General features: G+C 49.0%; 1 protein-coding gene across 1 annotated transcript in view; it reads right to left on the bottom strand.

Annotated features, from left to right (window-relative positions):
* Slit1 (slit guidance ligand 1) overlaps positions 1 to 14,804 on the bottom strand; it is a 144,410-nt gene that overhangs the window by 12,164 nt on the left and 117,442 nt on the right. Inside the window, exons 24-28 of the mRNA XM_052185962.1 lie at positions 14,479 to 14,550; positions 13,620 to 13,691; positions 3,406 to 3,569; positions 1,583 to 1,707; positions 1,199 to 1,296 (exon numbers count right to left, since the gene is read on the bottom strand). Of these exons, the coding sequence (XP_052041922.1) occupies positions 1,199 to 1,296; positions 1,583 to 1,707; positions 3,406 to 3,569; positions 13,620 to 13,691; positions 14,479 to 14,550 (531 nt within the window). The remainder of the gene's footprint in view (positions 1 to 1,198; positions 1,297 to 1,582; positions 1,708 to 3,405; positions 3,570 to 13,619; positions 13,692 to 14,478; positions 14,551 to 14,804) is intronic.

Below are 14,804 nucleotides of genomic sequence, written 5' to 3'. Positions count from 1 at the left end.
AAAAATGTAGCTGTTGGTCAAAGGTGTGGTGTGCAGGTGGTATTCTCTGGAGGGTAAAGAAGCCTGAAGATTATGCCACAGCCTTCTTCTGCAGTTTGATTTTAAGCTACGGTGACAGGATATTTATACAGAAAGTCCCTATTGGCAAAAATCTAAAGGCATAAGGCAGGTGGAAAGGAGGTCTCCCTCCTACCTGGTGCTACAGGCTGCCTGGCTGCTGGATCTGTAGGGCCACCCGACCTGTCCCCTCTGCCCTGAAGGGGCAGGCATCCCAGCCCTGAGCAGGAGCTGAGGAATGGACCAGAGCTGCTGCCTGCCCCTGAGGAGGGCCTGCCTGTTGTAAGAATGTGTTTCCAAGGCAACGCAGGAGGAGAGGCACTTAGCGCTTTATTTTTTACATCTGGTAATTTGGGTCTGCAGAGGCAGGTTTGGCCATTTCCGCCCGTAGATTCAACATCATTTTCTGAAGAGTCAATTTGTTCCATAGGCAGTTTATCTCCAGCAACTAAGTACTGTGTTCCTCAGAAAAGCTCTGGGAGGCCAGGGATGGGGGTGGGGATTCCCGGGGAAAGCAAGCTACCGGGGGTGCGTAGATATGACATCTGCTCTGGGATTCAGATATGCTATGTGGTGAGCGCAGCTGTGCCCAGAGCATGGAAACTGCTGCTCATGGTGGGGTCGCTCCCTACGGTGGCCAATCAGCGGGAGGCGTGAGAAGGTAGGACCCCAGAAGGAGGACCAGGATGTGGCTTCGCCTTTGGTCACCTCAGCTGTAACACAGGGCTGGCTAAGGCCTGCTTGGGTTCTCGCATAGCCTCTAGAGACTTGTTCAGCTTAAAGTGGGTGCTCAGGAGGGTGTGTGGAAATTTGAAAGAGTCTTAGAATGTCCCCAACCATTTCCTGGCATTACCATGACATATATTCTTGGCTATAGGTGCCCAGCATGCAGAAAGACACTCCTGGTGCCTTCGCCAGGAGTCAGTCCCAAGCCCAGGCTCTCTCTCCTGTGAACCTGCGCTGTCCGGGGCCATAGGCTCTACTCTCACCTCCTCCGGTGAGAGGAGCCTTTCAGGACCGGTGACCATAATTTGGAGCACAGGCCTGTTCCCTCTCTCCAGCCTCATCTCCAGCATGAGGATGCTTGGATGCTGGGCCCAGCGGCAGTCCCCAACCCCGTCTCAGGCTCCTGGGAACTCACGTGAAGCCAGCATCCTCGCCCTCCCGGGCGCGGCAGGTTCCCCCGTTTCCACATGGGTTGCTGGAACAGCTGTCCAGAGACACCTCACAGTTTCGGCCCTGGAGGGAAAGTTGGCGGTGAGGACCCCAGGGAGAGCCAAGGGGGTCCGCATGACCTAAGAGCTGTCAGCAGCTCTGCTTGTCTGCCACGGGGCTGCCCGTTTCTTCTTTCATTCAGTCGTCCACTCATTCATCAATACGCCCATCTGTCTACAGGGTGGCGGGCCAGGGATAGGTCCACTCACACATCTGTTCTGAGGCAGGCTGGCAAACAACAGACCCAGCCATGTCAGGCCTGCCTCGCAGCAGAGAGAACTCTATCCCTCCAGCTGTGGCCTTCACTTACCTTGTAGCCACTGGGGCAGGTACACCTGTATACCTCAAGTGGGTCATTGTGGCAAGTGCCTTGATTCTGGCATGGACTGGACAAGCAGGGATCACACTTGGCCTGAACTGCCAGACTGGGGGGACCTGTGGAGAACAGGGAGAACATTAGCAGAGAAAGGGCACGTGCATAAGTGTGAGGTGCTCCCCTGAGAGGTCCAGTCCTGTGGAGGAATACCCTCCCAGGAGACACGTCTCACCATGAGTTAGCGAGGGTCATGCTACATCTCCTAGCCCAGTCCAGCTTTCCCGCTGCAGAGCCTACTTTACAAAAGGGTCACAGGAAGCCCTGACTCACATATGGCCGTGAGAACCACATGAACGGGTATGCAGGGCTCAGTAGGTAGAACCTGTACGCAGTAGGTAGGGCCATCCTAAGAGGCAGAGGGTAGCAGAACCATGCTTGTTCGCTGACTCTGCCCCTCATGCCCTCAGAAGCAGCCGCTCCAGCCTGCGTCCTGCTCAGCCCAGAGGCCACCATGTGCCTGGGCTTGGCTCTGCAGGGAGCCTCCAGGAGGGGGTGGAGTCTACATGCTTTGAGGCTCTTTCTCTTCAAGTCTGGAGAGGAGAGAAGCTTCCCTGTTGCCTTCTAAGCTACCCAGGCTCCTCTCCAGACCTCAACCATTGGTAAGAAGAGAGTAGTCTAGCAGCAGTGGTACCTAGGTGCCAACCGTGATGGACACCAAGGTTTTTATAAGAAGGAATTAGAAGGCCTGGCCACTCGACTCAGGCTCCCCTGGAAAGGCTCCTTCTAGAAGAGGTAACATATCAGTTCTGCTGACATGCGCTTGAATAGAAACACAAAAACCAAACCAAGACAAAACAAAAAATGCTTTCCACGAGACAGAAGGCTACTGGAGGGATTTCCAGGCACAGATGTGTCTGTTTCTTAGTGAACTCAGTGAACGTGCCTCAGGCTCTTCCCTTGGGGCCCTGTGCCTTTCCAGATGTTGTCATATTTTGGTTAAAAAGTACATAGAAAAAAAAAAAAACTCAGCTTCACCCTGCCAGCTAGTAAGTGCCACACACCTATTAGCCTCGGTCTACAGAGTGGGTCCTTGGATTCCTGCTGTGACAGCTTCCTGCACACATGGTGGCCTGGGCCTCCTCATTAACCTACAGCTGTCAGTTTCATTTCCGATGGCAGTCTCTGAGCAAGCAGAGGGCAAGGGCCACGCCCGGGGGTCCCCAGGGTCCTCCCCTAGCTCCCCCTTCAAACAAAGCTGAGGCCAGGCAGCCACTCAACCACCTGCCTTTGCTTCACAAGGTCCTACAGGGCCTCAGGGGCTTGCTCCAACCAGTCAATCAGTCCCTGAACAAGTATTTGTAGACGCTGGAAGCAGGGAGCCTCAGTGTGGACCACCGGTCACACGGTATGCTGCAAATGTTCACAAAGCACCAGCTGGTCCTGTGGCCCCACCAGGGACAGAGGAGGGTTTCAGCTGTTTGTCCGGCACAATGCCTATCTTAAGGGAAGTCTGGGTGCCTGTATTGTCAGGAGCCTGGGAGCTTCAAAACAGCTATTTTGACTTTTCCTACATAACCACAGGGAAAAATCTAAGCCTTAAAGGCCTAGGATTTTTCCACTTAGCTTTTTTTGTTTGTCGGATATCAAGACTGGAAGACAGCCACCCTAATCAGCAGAGCCTCAAGTCTATCATCGGACTCTCCTAGCACTGGGACCCAGGGACACGGGAGTGGAAGGTCTGGAAGACCCTACCTGGGCTGGGTGAGTCCTGTGGTCCCTGGTACCCACCACCCCTTCTCTCATGCCCCTGGTCTCACCTTGGCATTCAAACTTCTTGGCAGGTGTGGTGAGCAACAGTTTGCCCTCCATCTCTGGAGGCCCAGCACAGCGGGCAATGCCAGGTTCCTTGTAGCCAGTCTTCACCCAGCTAGAGAGCCATCGGAGGTGGCAGTCGCAGTACAGGGGGTTGGCTCCAATGGCCCTGAGACAGGCAGCAGAGAAAAGAGGGCATTCCGATTTCAGAAGCTTTGATTCCCTGAGCACACAGGTCACCCCCAATCACCCCCCAAGCTTCATTTTAAGCCCTTCGTGTGCCTTGTCTTACCTGGTCCCCACCAGGCTCCCCCTAGCTCTGTGTCTCCACACAGAGACAGACTTAGGAAGACCCGAGTAACCGGCTTAGATCCTAGGAAGGGGGCGATTTAGGTTCAGAACCATGCTGCCAGGGGCAGAGGCTCTGCACGGGGAGCCTCCTTCCACAGGCTTGGGTGAGGGGTAGGCACAGAAATGGCCGCCACTCCTGCCTTTACACACCCAGTGCTGTCATTAACCCCACATGCAAGCTTCTTGAAAGTGTAAGATGTGGAACTGAGCATCTCGTAGAATATGTCATTTCCCTGGGGCCACACGGCAGCAAAGAGCAGCCTCTGGGTCTAAGCCCTGAGCCGCCCGACTTGGCAGCCCATCCACTTTTGCTTTTCTTTTCATTTTCAGTTAAGCAAAGACCACGTGCACACATTCCTACTTGCGGGCCTCTTTCAAACGCAGCAGCAGGTCGCTTTGACTGCTCAGTGCCGTGAGTAACAAGGGAGGGAGGGAGCATGTGTGCATGCATGCAGGAGCGCGTGCGCACACACACACTACACACACATACACACACATACACACACATACACATACATACACATACACACATACACACACATACACACACATACACACACATACTCACACACACACATACACACACACACATACTCACACATACACACATACACACACACACACACTACACACACATACACACACATACACATACACACATACTCACACATACACACATACACACACATACACACACATACACACACATACACATACACACATACACACACATACACACACACACACTACACACACATACACATACACACACATACACACATACACACACACATACACACACATACACACACACACATACACATACACACATATACTCACACACACACATACACACACACACACACACTGTTTTTTGTTTGATTTGGTTTTGATTTTTTGGAGAAATGGCTTCACTGCATAGCCTTCGCTGGCCTGAAACTCGCTGTGTAGAATCTGCCTGCTCCTGCCTCCTGTGTGTAGCAATTAAAACTGAGTCATTGTGCTACCTCAAGTTTCTTTCTTTTTTTTTAAGGGCATATTCCAATGTTACCGCTGGGAGTGCAAACTGGTACAACTCTAATTACAGAAGTTTTAGGCCCGCAAAAAGTTTCTGGAAGTTTCTCCACAGATACATCTACAGATGCATATGCAGACACGTGTGATGGTGCGGTTTGTCAAAGAAAGCCTGGTGCTATGGTCTAACCGCTCCCAAAATGCATGTCGAGACTCTTCACCAGGCAAGTGCCGAAAGATGGCCTTGAAAACTAAGGTCAGGTGGGCACTGGGCTTTATCCCCCCAGAAGTGGGCCAGCTGTGGCCGCAGTGGATGCCTGGTGCCTCATTGCCACACATGCGTGTCATGTGACTGCTCAGTCTTGCCTCTACCGTGTTGTCATGCGTGTGCCTGGACTTCCAGTCTGCAGAAGCAGGGTTGAAATAAACTCTTCTCGAAGTCATTTTTCCAGTCGGTAGCTGCAGACAAGGAGCCAGGACCTGGAAACCGGAGCTGTTTGTCATCAAGTGACTGCTTAAATAAACTATGTCATGTTCACAGTGTGCAGGTATCCTCCACGGAGGGGCACAGGTGGTACAGTTACCAAACTCGTGTGTGTTGTGTGTGTGTATGTGTGTCTGTGTGTGTCTGTCTGTGTGTCTGTCTGTGTGTGTGTCTGTGTGTGTGTGTCTGTGTGTGTGTCTGTCTGTGTCTGTGTGTCTGTGTGCCTGTGTGTGTATGTGTGTGTGTGTGTCTGTGTGTGTGTCTGTCTGTGTATGTGTGTCTGTGTGTCTGTGTTTGTCTGTGTGTGTCTGTGTGTATCTGTGTGTGTGTCTGTGTCTCTGTGTGTGTATGTCTGTGTGTGTGTGTCTGTGTATGTGTCTGTGTGTGTGTGTTTGTGTCTGTGTGTCTGTCTGTGTGTGTGTGTGTGTGTGTGTGTGGCCTTCCAGCCCTTCCCCACACAGACACATACGGTTCCTATCTACCGTGTAGCACACGCAAGCAGTTTGCTCCTTGTCAGCAGAGCAGGCCTTGGAAACCTTCCAGGTCGGTATATAGAATCTGCCTCATTTCACCAAAGTGCTTTGTAGCATCTCTGGGAAGAATAGGCGCCCTGTGGTTTAATGAGCAGTTTCCCTATTGCTGGACAGTACGGCGGTTGAGACGGATATGAACACTCTGTTACCCATGGCTTCATGAAGTCTGAGGATTCCTCTAGAAAAGATGCTTATGAAGGGAATCCAGAGTGGATGTCACATGTCCAGGCTGCCCTAGCAGCATCTACACCTACCTGAGTCCCGCCAGCTGCCCAGCCCTGCACCAATGCTACCGCAAGCTCAGAATCCTTCCCCATTCTCAGGAGAGGCATAAAGACAGAATGGGAATGTAATGGCAAGAAGGGGCCAGAGAGTTCTTCCTCTCAATACATAGATCAGCGCCTGCAGCACCACTAGCATCGACCGATTTTAAAACCCCAAGGTTGTGTGAGGCTAACAAGAAGGGAGGGGTGTGTTCATCGGGTCACCGGATACCCAGCCGCTCCCCACCTGTTCTGAACTGCAGAGGAAGTGAACCCCAAGATGGATACAGCCTGATAGAAGTGGCTGTGATTCTGGACGGGAATCTCCCAAAATAGCACAGCTGACGCCGTGTGATCTTATAAAATGGGCTGAGCAAGGCTTGGACTCCAGCCTGCCACAGCTGCTCTGTGCCTGGGTGACCTTGGGCAGCTCCCTTAACATCTCCGGGGCTCACTTTATGATTCAATAAAGAGCCTGCGATCAAGAGGGGAAGGGAGGCAAGCACTGATAACCGAGAATGGGTGCCGGGGGAATCGGCACAGCTCGAGGAAGGCGGGCAGGTGCAACCTTGATGTGTATTTAATTTTCTATCCCCGTGTGCTGACAGCATCCATCCTGGCTAATGGGCCGAGCAAGACACCAGCCCCTTCCCACATCAGTATGGGCCCTGACGCAGGGGAGGTTAGAGGTGAACTTCAACATGTGAAAACAGACTTCTTAAGATTACAGGCAGTGTATATTACAGTGTATATATTACAGATATAACGGTCTATTTGAAATATTTAAATTTGCCATATTGTTTTTCAAATTACTAAAAAGTACAGTATATCATAATCATGGCATTTAAAAGCTGAATATAGAACTTACAGTGAACCACAGGGAATGTGTCTGTCACGACAGGACTGTGATAGAAAAAGCGCTGCCAAGCATGTGAGGTCATCCGGAGCATGGGGCCCTTGCCGTGACTCGGCACAAACATCAGGATGTAAATGTCCTTTCCCTCTTCATTCCCCAAAACCACAGGGCCAAAGTCTCCCGTAAGCTACTCAAAAGCATCCTGGCTTATCCCGCATTCGGTTTCTTGTTTCTGTCCTGAGCAGAGGTCAGTACTTCACTCAACATTTTAAGCTTCCACTTGACCAAGGCTGGGTCTTCCCAGTTGAGACCCACCACCCCTCTTCAGTACTTCCTTCGGCTCCCTTTCTCCTGGGAACCATCTTGCCCAATGGAAGCTGACGTGGACTACAACTTATACGGTTTTTCTTTTCCTTCCTTCCTTCCTTTTTTTCTTTCTTTTTGTTGTTGTTGCTGCCACTGCTGCTGCTGCTGCTGCTGCTGCTGCTGCTGTTATTTGGGACAGGGTTTCTCTATGCAGCCCTGGCTGTCCTGGAACTCATTCTAGACCAGGCTAGCCTCAAACTCAGAGATCCACCTGCCTCTGTTTCCTGAGTTCTAGGATTAAAGGCACATTCCACCATGCCTGGCATAACTTACACATTTTAATCAAAATCTTTTTAAAATAAAATAAAATCATGAGGCTGAGGTAGGAAGACCATGAATTTCAGGTCAGTCTGGCGATGTGGTATGATCCAGTCTCAAGATATTAACTAACTAGTTAAACCTTTTAAAAAGTAAAGACAACTGAGAATTTGTTGGGAAGTGGAGAACAAGCAGGGCCAAGGGAGACATAGTTGGAGAGGGCAGAAGCCGGGCTCTCTTCCAGCCCAAAGAACTGCGGGTTGGGAACACACTCTGGCGAGATTATAAATAGCCCCATGTTGCTTGTTCTTTGGTGTAACTTGGGTGCACTGAAACACTAGCTGTCTGGTCTGCTTATTCCAACTCTATTAATGGAGCCCAGCCTGAAGCAGCCTTTCTAGTCTGAGGCCAGAATCACTCTCAAGCTATAAAACCCTCTACCTGCCCAAACCCGCTGCATTTCTGTGTGTGGTGCTGTCTTCAACCCCTGCACCCACAGACTGCAAAAGCGGTTCCTTGAGAGCAGGAGCCATTAACCCCAGAGCTGGACCAGACACTGGTCACCCGAGGCACTAGCTGGGTCAGTCAGCATTGACAGAGTGAACCTGCCAAGCACGTGGGAAGAAGGGCGCAGAACTTCAGTGCAAAGGAATGCCGGAAGAAAACGGTCATCCATCCTAAAATAGGACTAACTTCATTTGAGTATATTCCCTTCCAGCCTGGCTTCTCTCCCTCCTCCCTCCCTCCTTCTTTCCCTCCTCCCTCCCTCCCTCCCTCCCTCCCTCCCTCTTTCCTTCCTTCCCTCCTCCCTCCCTCTCTCTTTCCTTCCCTCCCTCCTCCCTCCCTCTCTCTTTCCTTCCTTCCGTCCATTGAGACAATCTCCCATTTGGTAGCCCCAGCTGACCTATAACTTGCCATCTTCCCCAGTATAAGTGTACACTACTATGCATGGCCCCACCAATTTTTATGTTCATATTTGCATTCTATTAATTATTCCACACATCATCGAATATAGATTACAGTGTCATACGGTCATTAACTACTCACTGTTGTACCCTATGGGCATGGTGAGATGTAATGAATCATTTCTACTGAATTTTCACACCCACTTCTCGGTGAACATTAAAACACAGTTTTCTAGTCTGTAGCAGAATAAAGCCTGCAAAATGCAGGGCTGTGGCAGCGAGGGACAGCACTGAGCAGCTGTGGCACGAGCCATGACAGAGACATGTAGCCTTTTGGCGTCGGACTGCAGGTGAGATACCCGAGCTGGCACACGCCTTCTGATGGATACACAGGAGATGCTACAGCTCAGATCTTGGAGATCCTATCCAAGCCCACGTGTTACTCTCAGACTCCAGCCCTTGGTGCCGCGGAGAGTTAGTAGGACCTTTAGGATCCGGGGGAAGGCAGTAGACCACTGAGGATGTACACATCCAGGGAATGTCAGGATGCTGCTCTTGCCTCTTCCCTTCTTCCCAACTATCATGGGTCAAAAAACTTGCTCACCCACACATTCCCAACATGATGTGCAGCCTTACCACAGGCCCGAAAGCAACATAGTTCACCAACTGTGGACCGAATTCTCTGAAGCTGAGGCAATAATGAATGTTTCTTCTCTCAAAGTTGATCGTCTCAGGTATGTTGCTATGGTACTAGAGAGCTGACTAACATTAGTGGATGGGAGGCTAACAGACAAATGACCTGAACTGATTTCTTAGGGAACAGATCTGGCCTCAGGTTTGATAGCACTTTTCCCCCCCGAAAGACAGCTATAGGAAGGATCAAAGTTGGTTTTTACAGCTTTGGGTTTGTTTGTTTAGGACATGTGCTGCCTGAACCTGGAAGAGAAAGTGGAGAACAGGTTTGAACTCATTGGCACGGGAAAAGACTTCCTGAACAGAACACCATTAGCTCAGGCACTAAGATCAACAATTAACAAATAGGACGCTTCTCTACAGCAAAGGACACCATCATCCCGGCAAAGCGGCGACCCACAGAATGGGAAAAGAATTTTCCCAACCACACATCTGATAGAGGGCAAATATGCAAAATATAAGAACCAAAATAAACCAACCCAATTGAAAAATGGAGTGCAGCTCTAAACAGATCTCTCTCTCTCTCTCTCTCTCTCTCTCTCTCTCTCTCTCTCTCTCTCTCTCTCTCTCTCTCTTGGGTTTGGTTTTTTCAAGACAGGGTTTCTCTGTGTAGCCCTGGCTGTCCTGGAACTCACTCTGTAGACCAGGCTGGCCTTGAACTCAGCAATCCGCCTGCCTCTGCCTCCCAGAGTGCTGGGATTACAGACATGCGCCACCACCGCCCGGCCTTTTTTTTCTTTTTTCTTTTTTTCTTTTTTTTCTTTTTTCTTTTGGTAAGCAGAGAATTCTCAACAGAGGACTTGCAAATGGCTGAGAAGCACTTAAAGAAATATTCAACATCCTGAGTCATCAGGGAGATGCAAATCACAACTATTTGAGATTCCATCTTACACTTGTCAGAATGGCTCAGATCAATAAAACAACTGACAGCTCACGCTGGCGAGGATGTGGAGCAAAGGGAACGCTCGTCCATTGCTGCTGGGAATGTAAACTTGTACTGCAGCTGTGAAATCGATATGGCAGTTCCTCAAGACGATGGGAATCAATATACCTCACGATCGAGCCTTACCACTCGGGCACATGCTCAGAGCACCCCTCATCCGACCACCTCACGATCGAGCCACACCACTCGGGCACATGCTCAGAGCACCCCTCATCCGACCACCTCACGATCGAGCCACACCACTCGGGCACATCCTCAGAGCACCCCTCATCCGACCACTAGGACACTTGCTCAACTATGCTCACTGCTGCTCTAGTCATAGCCAGGAAATGAAAACAACCTAGATGTCCCTCAGCAGATGAAGGGATTAGGGAAATGTAGTACATTTACACAGTGACATATTACTCAGCCATTTAAAAAGAATGAAATAAAATCATGAAATTCACGGGAAAATGGGTGGAACTGGAAAAAAATCATTTTGAGTGAGGTAACCGAGACCCAGAAAGACAAATACGGTTCATGTTCTCTTATGTGTGGCTATTAGCCACTCACTCCATGAGACACAAACTACAACCCATAGAACTACAGAGGTTAGTGGAAGTGTGGGGACTGGGAGGGGACAGACAGATCTCCCTAGGACACATAAACAGAATGCATAGTTATGGATAGGGGGACAGGAACTGGAACGGGAGGATCGAGTTGGGACAGGGAAGAAAAGTGCAGATAGGAGAGAATCCGGGAGAGACAGTTATAATTAAGGACCATTTGAGAGGTCATATGGAAACCTAACATAGAAGAAGCTTCCTAAAATATATACATATATGAAGACCATACCTATTTTAAGATCATTCTAACTTTACAGATTAAAATATGGGAAAGATGATTCTCAGAACTGAGGACATTTAAGGGATTGAGGGGACACTGAGAGAAACACGGGGGTACCAACTCTGATCTAAGTATGCCTGCCCACTCAGGCCCTGAGAGTGAGGTGGGCTCAGAGCCAAAGCCACCCAGCCACAGTCCATGTGCATGCCACAGACAAAGAGAGCAAGAAATGCCAGGGGCTGAGAGATGGCTCAGCGGTTAAGAGCACTGTCTGCTCTCCCAGAGGTCCTGAGTTCAATTCCCAACAACCAACCATCTATAATAGGATCCGATGCCCTCAGGGGGAAAGTTCCTGAACAGAACACCAATAGCTTATGCTCTAAGATCAAGAACTGATAAATGGGACCTCATAAAATTACAAAGTTTCTGTAAGGCAAAGGACACCGTCAAAAGGACAAAACGACAACCAACAAATTGGGAAAAGATCTTCACCAATCCTACATTCGACAGAGGGCTAATATCCAATATATATAAAGAACTCAAGAAGTTAGACCCCCAGAAAACCAAATAACCCTATTAAAATGGGGTACAGAAGTAAACAAACAATTTTCACCTGAAGAACTTCAGATGGCTGAGAAGCACCTTAAGAAATGTTCAACATCATTAGTCATTAGGGAAATGCAAATCAAAACAACCCTGAGATTTCACCTCACACCAGTCAGAATGACTAAGATTAAAAACTCAGGGGACAGCAGGTGTTGATGAGGATGTGGAGAAAGAGGAACACTCCTCCACTGCTGGTAGGATTGCAAGATGGTACAACCACTCTGGAAATCAGTCTGGTGGTTCCTCAGAAAACTGGGCACGACACTTCTGGAGGACCCTGCTATACCACTCCTAGGCATATACCCAGAGGATTCCCCAGCATGCAATAAGGACACATGCTCCACTATGTTCATAGCAGTCTTATTTATAATAGCCAGAAGCTGAAAAGAACCCAGATATCCCTCAATGGAGGAATGGATACAGAAAATGTGGTATATTTACACAATGGAATACTATTCAGCAATTAAAAACGATGAATTCATGAAATTCTTAGGCAAATGGTTGGAACTGGAAAATATCATACTAAGAGAGGTAACTCATTCACAAAAGAACACACATGGAATGCACTCACTGATAAGTGGATATTAGCCCGGAAGCTCAGAATACCCAAAACACAAACCACATATCAAATCACTCCCAAGAAGAAGGAAGGAGAGGGCCCTGGTCCTGGAAAGGCTTGATGCAGCATTGTAAGGGATTACCAGGCCAGAGGAGTGGAAGGGGGTTGATTGGGTAACTGGCTGAAGGAAAAGGGCTTATGGGACTTATGGGGAGGGGGGGAACTGGGAAAGGGAAAACCATCTGGAATGTAAACAAAGAATATAGAAAATAATTTTTTTAATAAAAGGATCCGATGCCCTCTTCTGGTGTATGTCTGAAGATAGCTACAGTGTGTTCATATAAATAAAACTAAATATATATCTTCTTTTTAAAAAAATACATGCCAGCAAGGTGTCTTTTCTGCACAGACCCAATCTCTAGGGCAAGGACAACCCCCTCTCAGCCCAGGGCTTCTCTATTTTTTCATTGTTTTATATATAATACATAAAAACAAACACTTGGTCATTTTTAACATATTCAGTGTACAAATCAGAAATGCTGGCTGCATTCCCAGCCCCAGGCAACCATCTCCACTACCCATTTCCAAATTGTTTGCAATGCTTCAAACCGAAACTCTGTACTCTGAGACATTGATACCCTTTTTATTTGTGTGTGGCATGTGCAAGTGTGCATGTATGTGTGTGCACATGTGTGTGTGTGCCTGTGTTTGTCTGCTCATCTGTGTGTGTGTGTGTGTGTGTGTATCTGGAGGTCAGATGACACCCTGTGTGTTGTTTCTCAGGTCCACACACTTTTCCTTTGAGTCAGGGTCTCACACTGGCCTGGCATTCACCAAGCAGGCAAGGCTGGCCAGCTGGCCGGTGAGCCTCAGGGATCTGTTTGTCTCTGACCCCAGCTACAGGATCACAAGTACATCCTATCCTGCCCAGCTTTTAATGTGAGATCTGGGGAGTCACACTGTGATCTGCATGCTTGCAAGGCAAACACTTTACCGCCTGAGCCATCTTCCCAACTGTATGCTTTTAAAGAATCATCACCACGGCACGGCCAGCAGTGGGGCTTGGGAAGCAATTGTATGCAATTCTGCCTCTTTGGGAGACATACATACTTCTGGTGCTCATCCTCATGGTGGGAGATGGGACAGGTGATATGAGGATGGTATAAAGCATGTGCACTGGGGGAGGAGCCACGCCCTCACCAGCCGGGCAGCTTCGGGCAAACATCCCCCTTCCTTTCCAAGCCCTAGTTCCTTATGTGTAAAACAAGGAAACACTGCTTGTGTTTTGAGATCATTATGGGGAGGGGGAGGTCACACTTGCAGGTGACAGTTCAAGCAACCAATAAATGCTTGCTACCACCTGCTAATGTCCTGTCCTCCCTCACAGTCCTCGTGAACTACTGGGTGTGTAAGAGGTCAAGAAAGTAGCTGGGAAAAAGCTCCCAAACTCAATATCAAGATAAAGGTGACGTGTTCTGGTGGTTTGAGGAGCTGGGTCTTCTTCATACTCCAAGTTCTGCTTAAACTCAACAAGTCTCAGAAAATTAGGCTGGCACTACTTACAGGTGAGATAGAGACGTCACGTCTGCAAAGATGCCCTCTTGGAGGGTAGAGACATCATTGCCGTGCAAAGACCTGAGGAGAGAAGATGCTATTGGAGGCAGGTCCAGGGGCAGAGTCAGGTGCCTGAAGGAGGACCATCGTAGCCCTTGCTGAATGGACACATGGCTGTCTGCTAGTGAGGAGAAGGACCTCAGCCAAGCAACCCTAATATGATGGCCCAGAAAGAAAAAAGGAGTCCTTAGAGTCCAGGTAGGTTATGCTGTGCCCTGGTGCTTTGGGAAGATTGGTTTTGCCATTTAAATAGCTCAGTCGCTGGGTTTTTATCATAAATAAGACATGTAGGCACACAGGCCCAATCTTAACCTGGAGACAGAGGCACGGAAGGCTCTTTGTAAGAAGATTAGCATAGCCAGCTATAAAGTAGCTGGAGGAATGTCACCTTGGTTCTGACAGGTTCAGGAGACATCATAACAGACACAACAGAATGTTTTGGTCAAAACTTCACTGTGAGAACTCATAGAAAAGTTCACAGGTCTTTGGAAACAAACATTGTAAATCTGAACAGAAGTCTCTTGTACAAACAAAAGACTCCTTTTACCTTAGGCACCCCTCCCCTATCATAAACAGTTACACAAATTCAGCTCAGGGCAATGGTCACCCCTTGGCTCATTTCCCACTCATAGCATGGCTTTTATAAAGGATCTGAATGGGAGTATTCTCTGTTCCTATCATTGGATATAGCTGTCCCTGCTGGGGCTCCAGACCTGGGAATATTGCTGCTCACCAGGGGGTTGGGTAGGTAGGTAGGTCTTGGGTTATGGGGTAGGTCTCCTAGAAGAATGAGTTGGGAGAGACTTACAGCAGGCGCAGCGAACGAAGTCCTTGGAAGGCCAGAGGAGGGATGCACTGGAGAGCGTTGTAGCTGAGGATCCTGCAGGGAGGAAGGAGGAAGCTACGGCAGGGGTGAAGGGCCATTCCTAACCATCCTATGGGTGAGCAAGCTGAGGCTTTGAGGCCAGGGTCATGTTATTAAGTTAGTAACAGTATTTGTATTAGGGTTGTGTTTCTAGAGCCCACGTGCTAACCCGCAAAAGATTCTACATAAATGAACCCACCAAGGGCAGACAGGCAGATTGGTGAGAAGGCTGAGTCTGTGATAAATATACAGACTGGATAGTATGCCAT

This window comes from Apodemus sylvaticus, chromosome 1 (genome assembly GCF_947179515.1).
Source record: "Apodemus sylvaticus chromosome 1, mApoSyl1.1, whole genome shotgun sequence".
Classification (NCBI taxonomy): domain Eukaryota; kingdom Metazoa; phylum Chordata; class Mammalia; order Rodentia; family Muridae; genus Apodemus; species Apodemus sylvaticus.
This window is presented reverse-complemented; position numbering and strand designations above follow the sequence as displayed.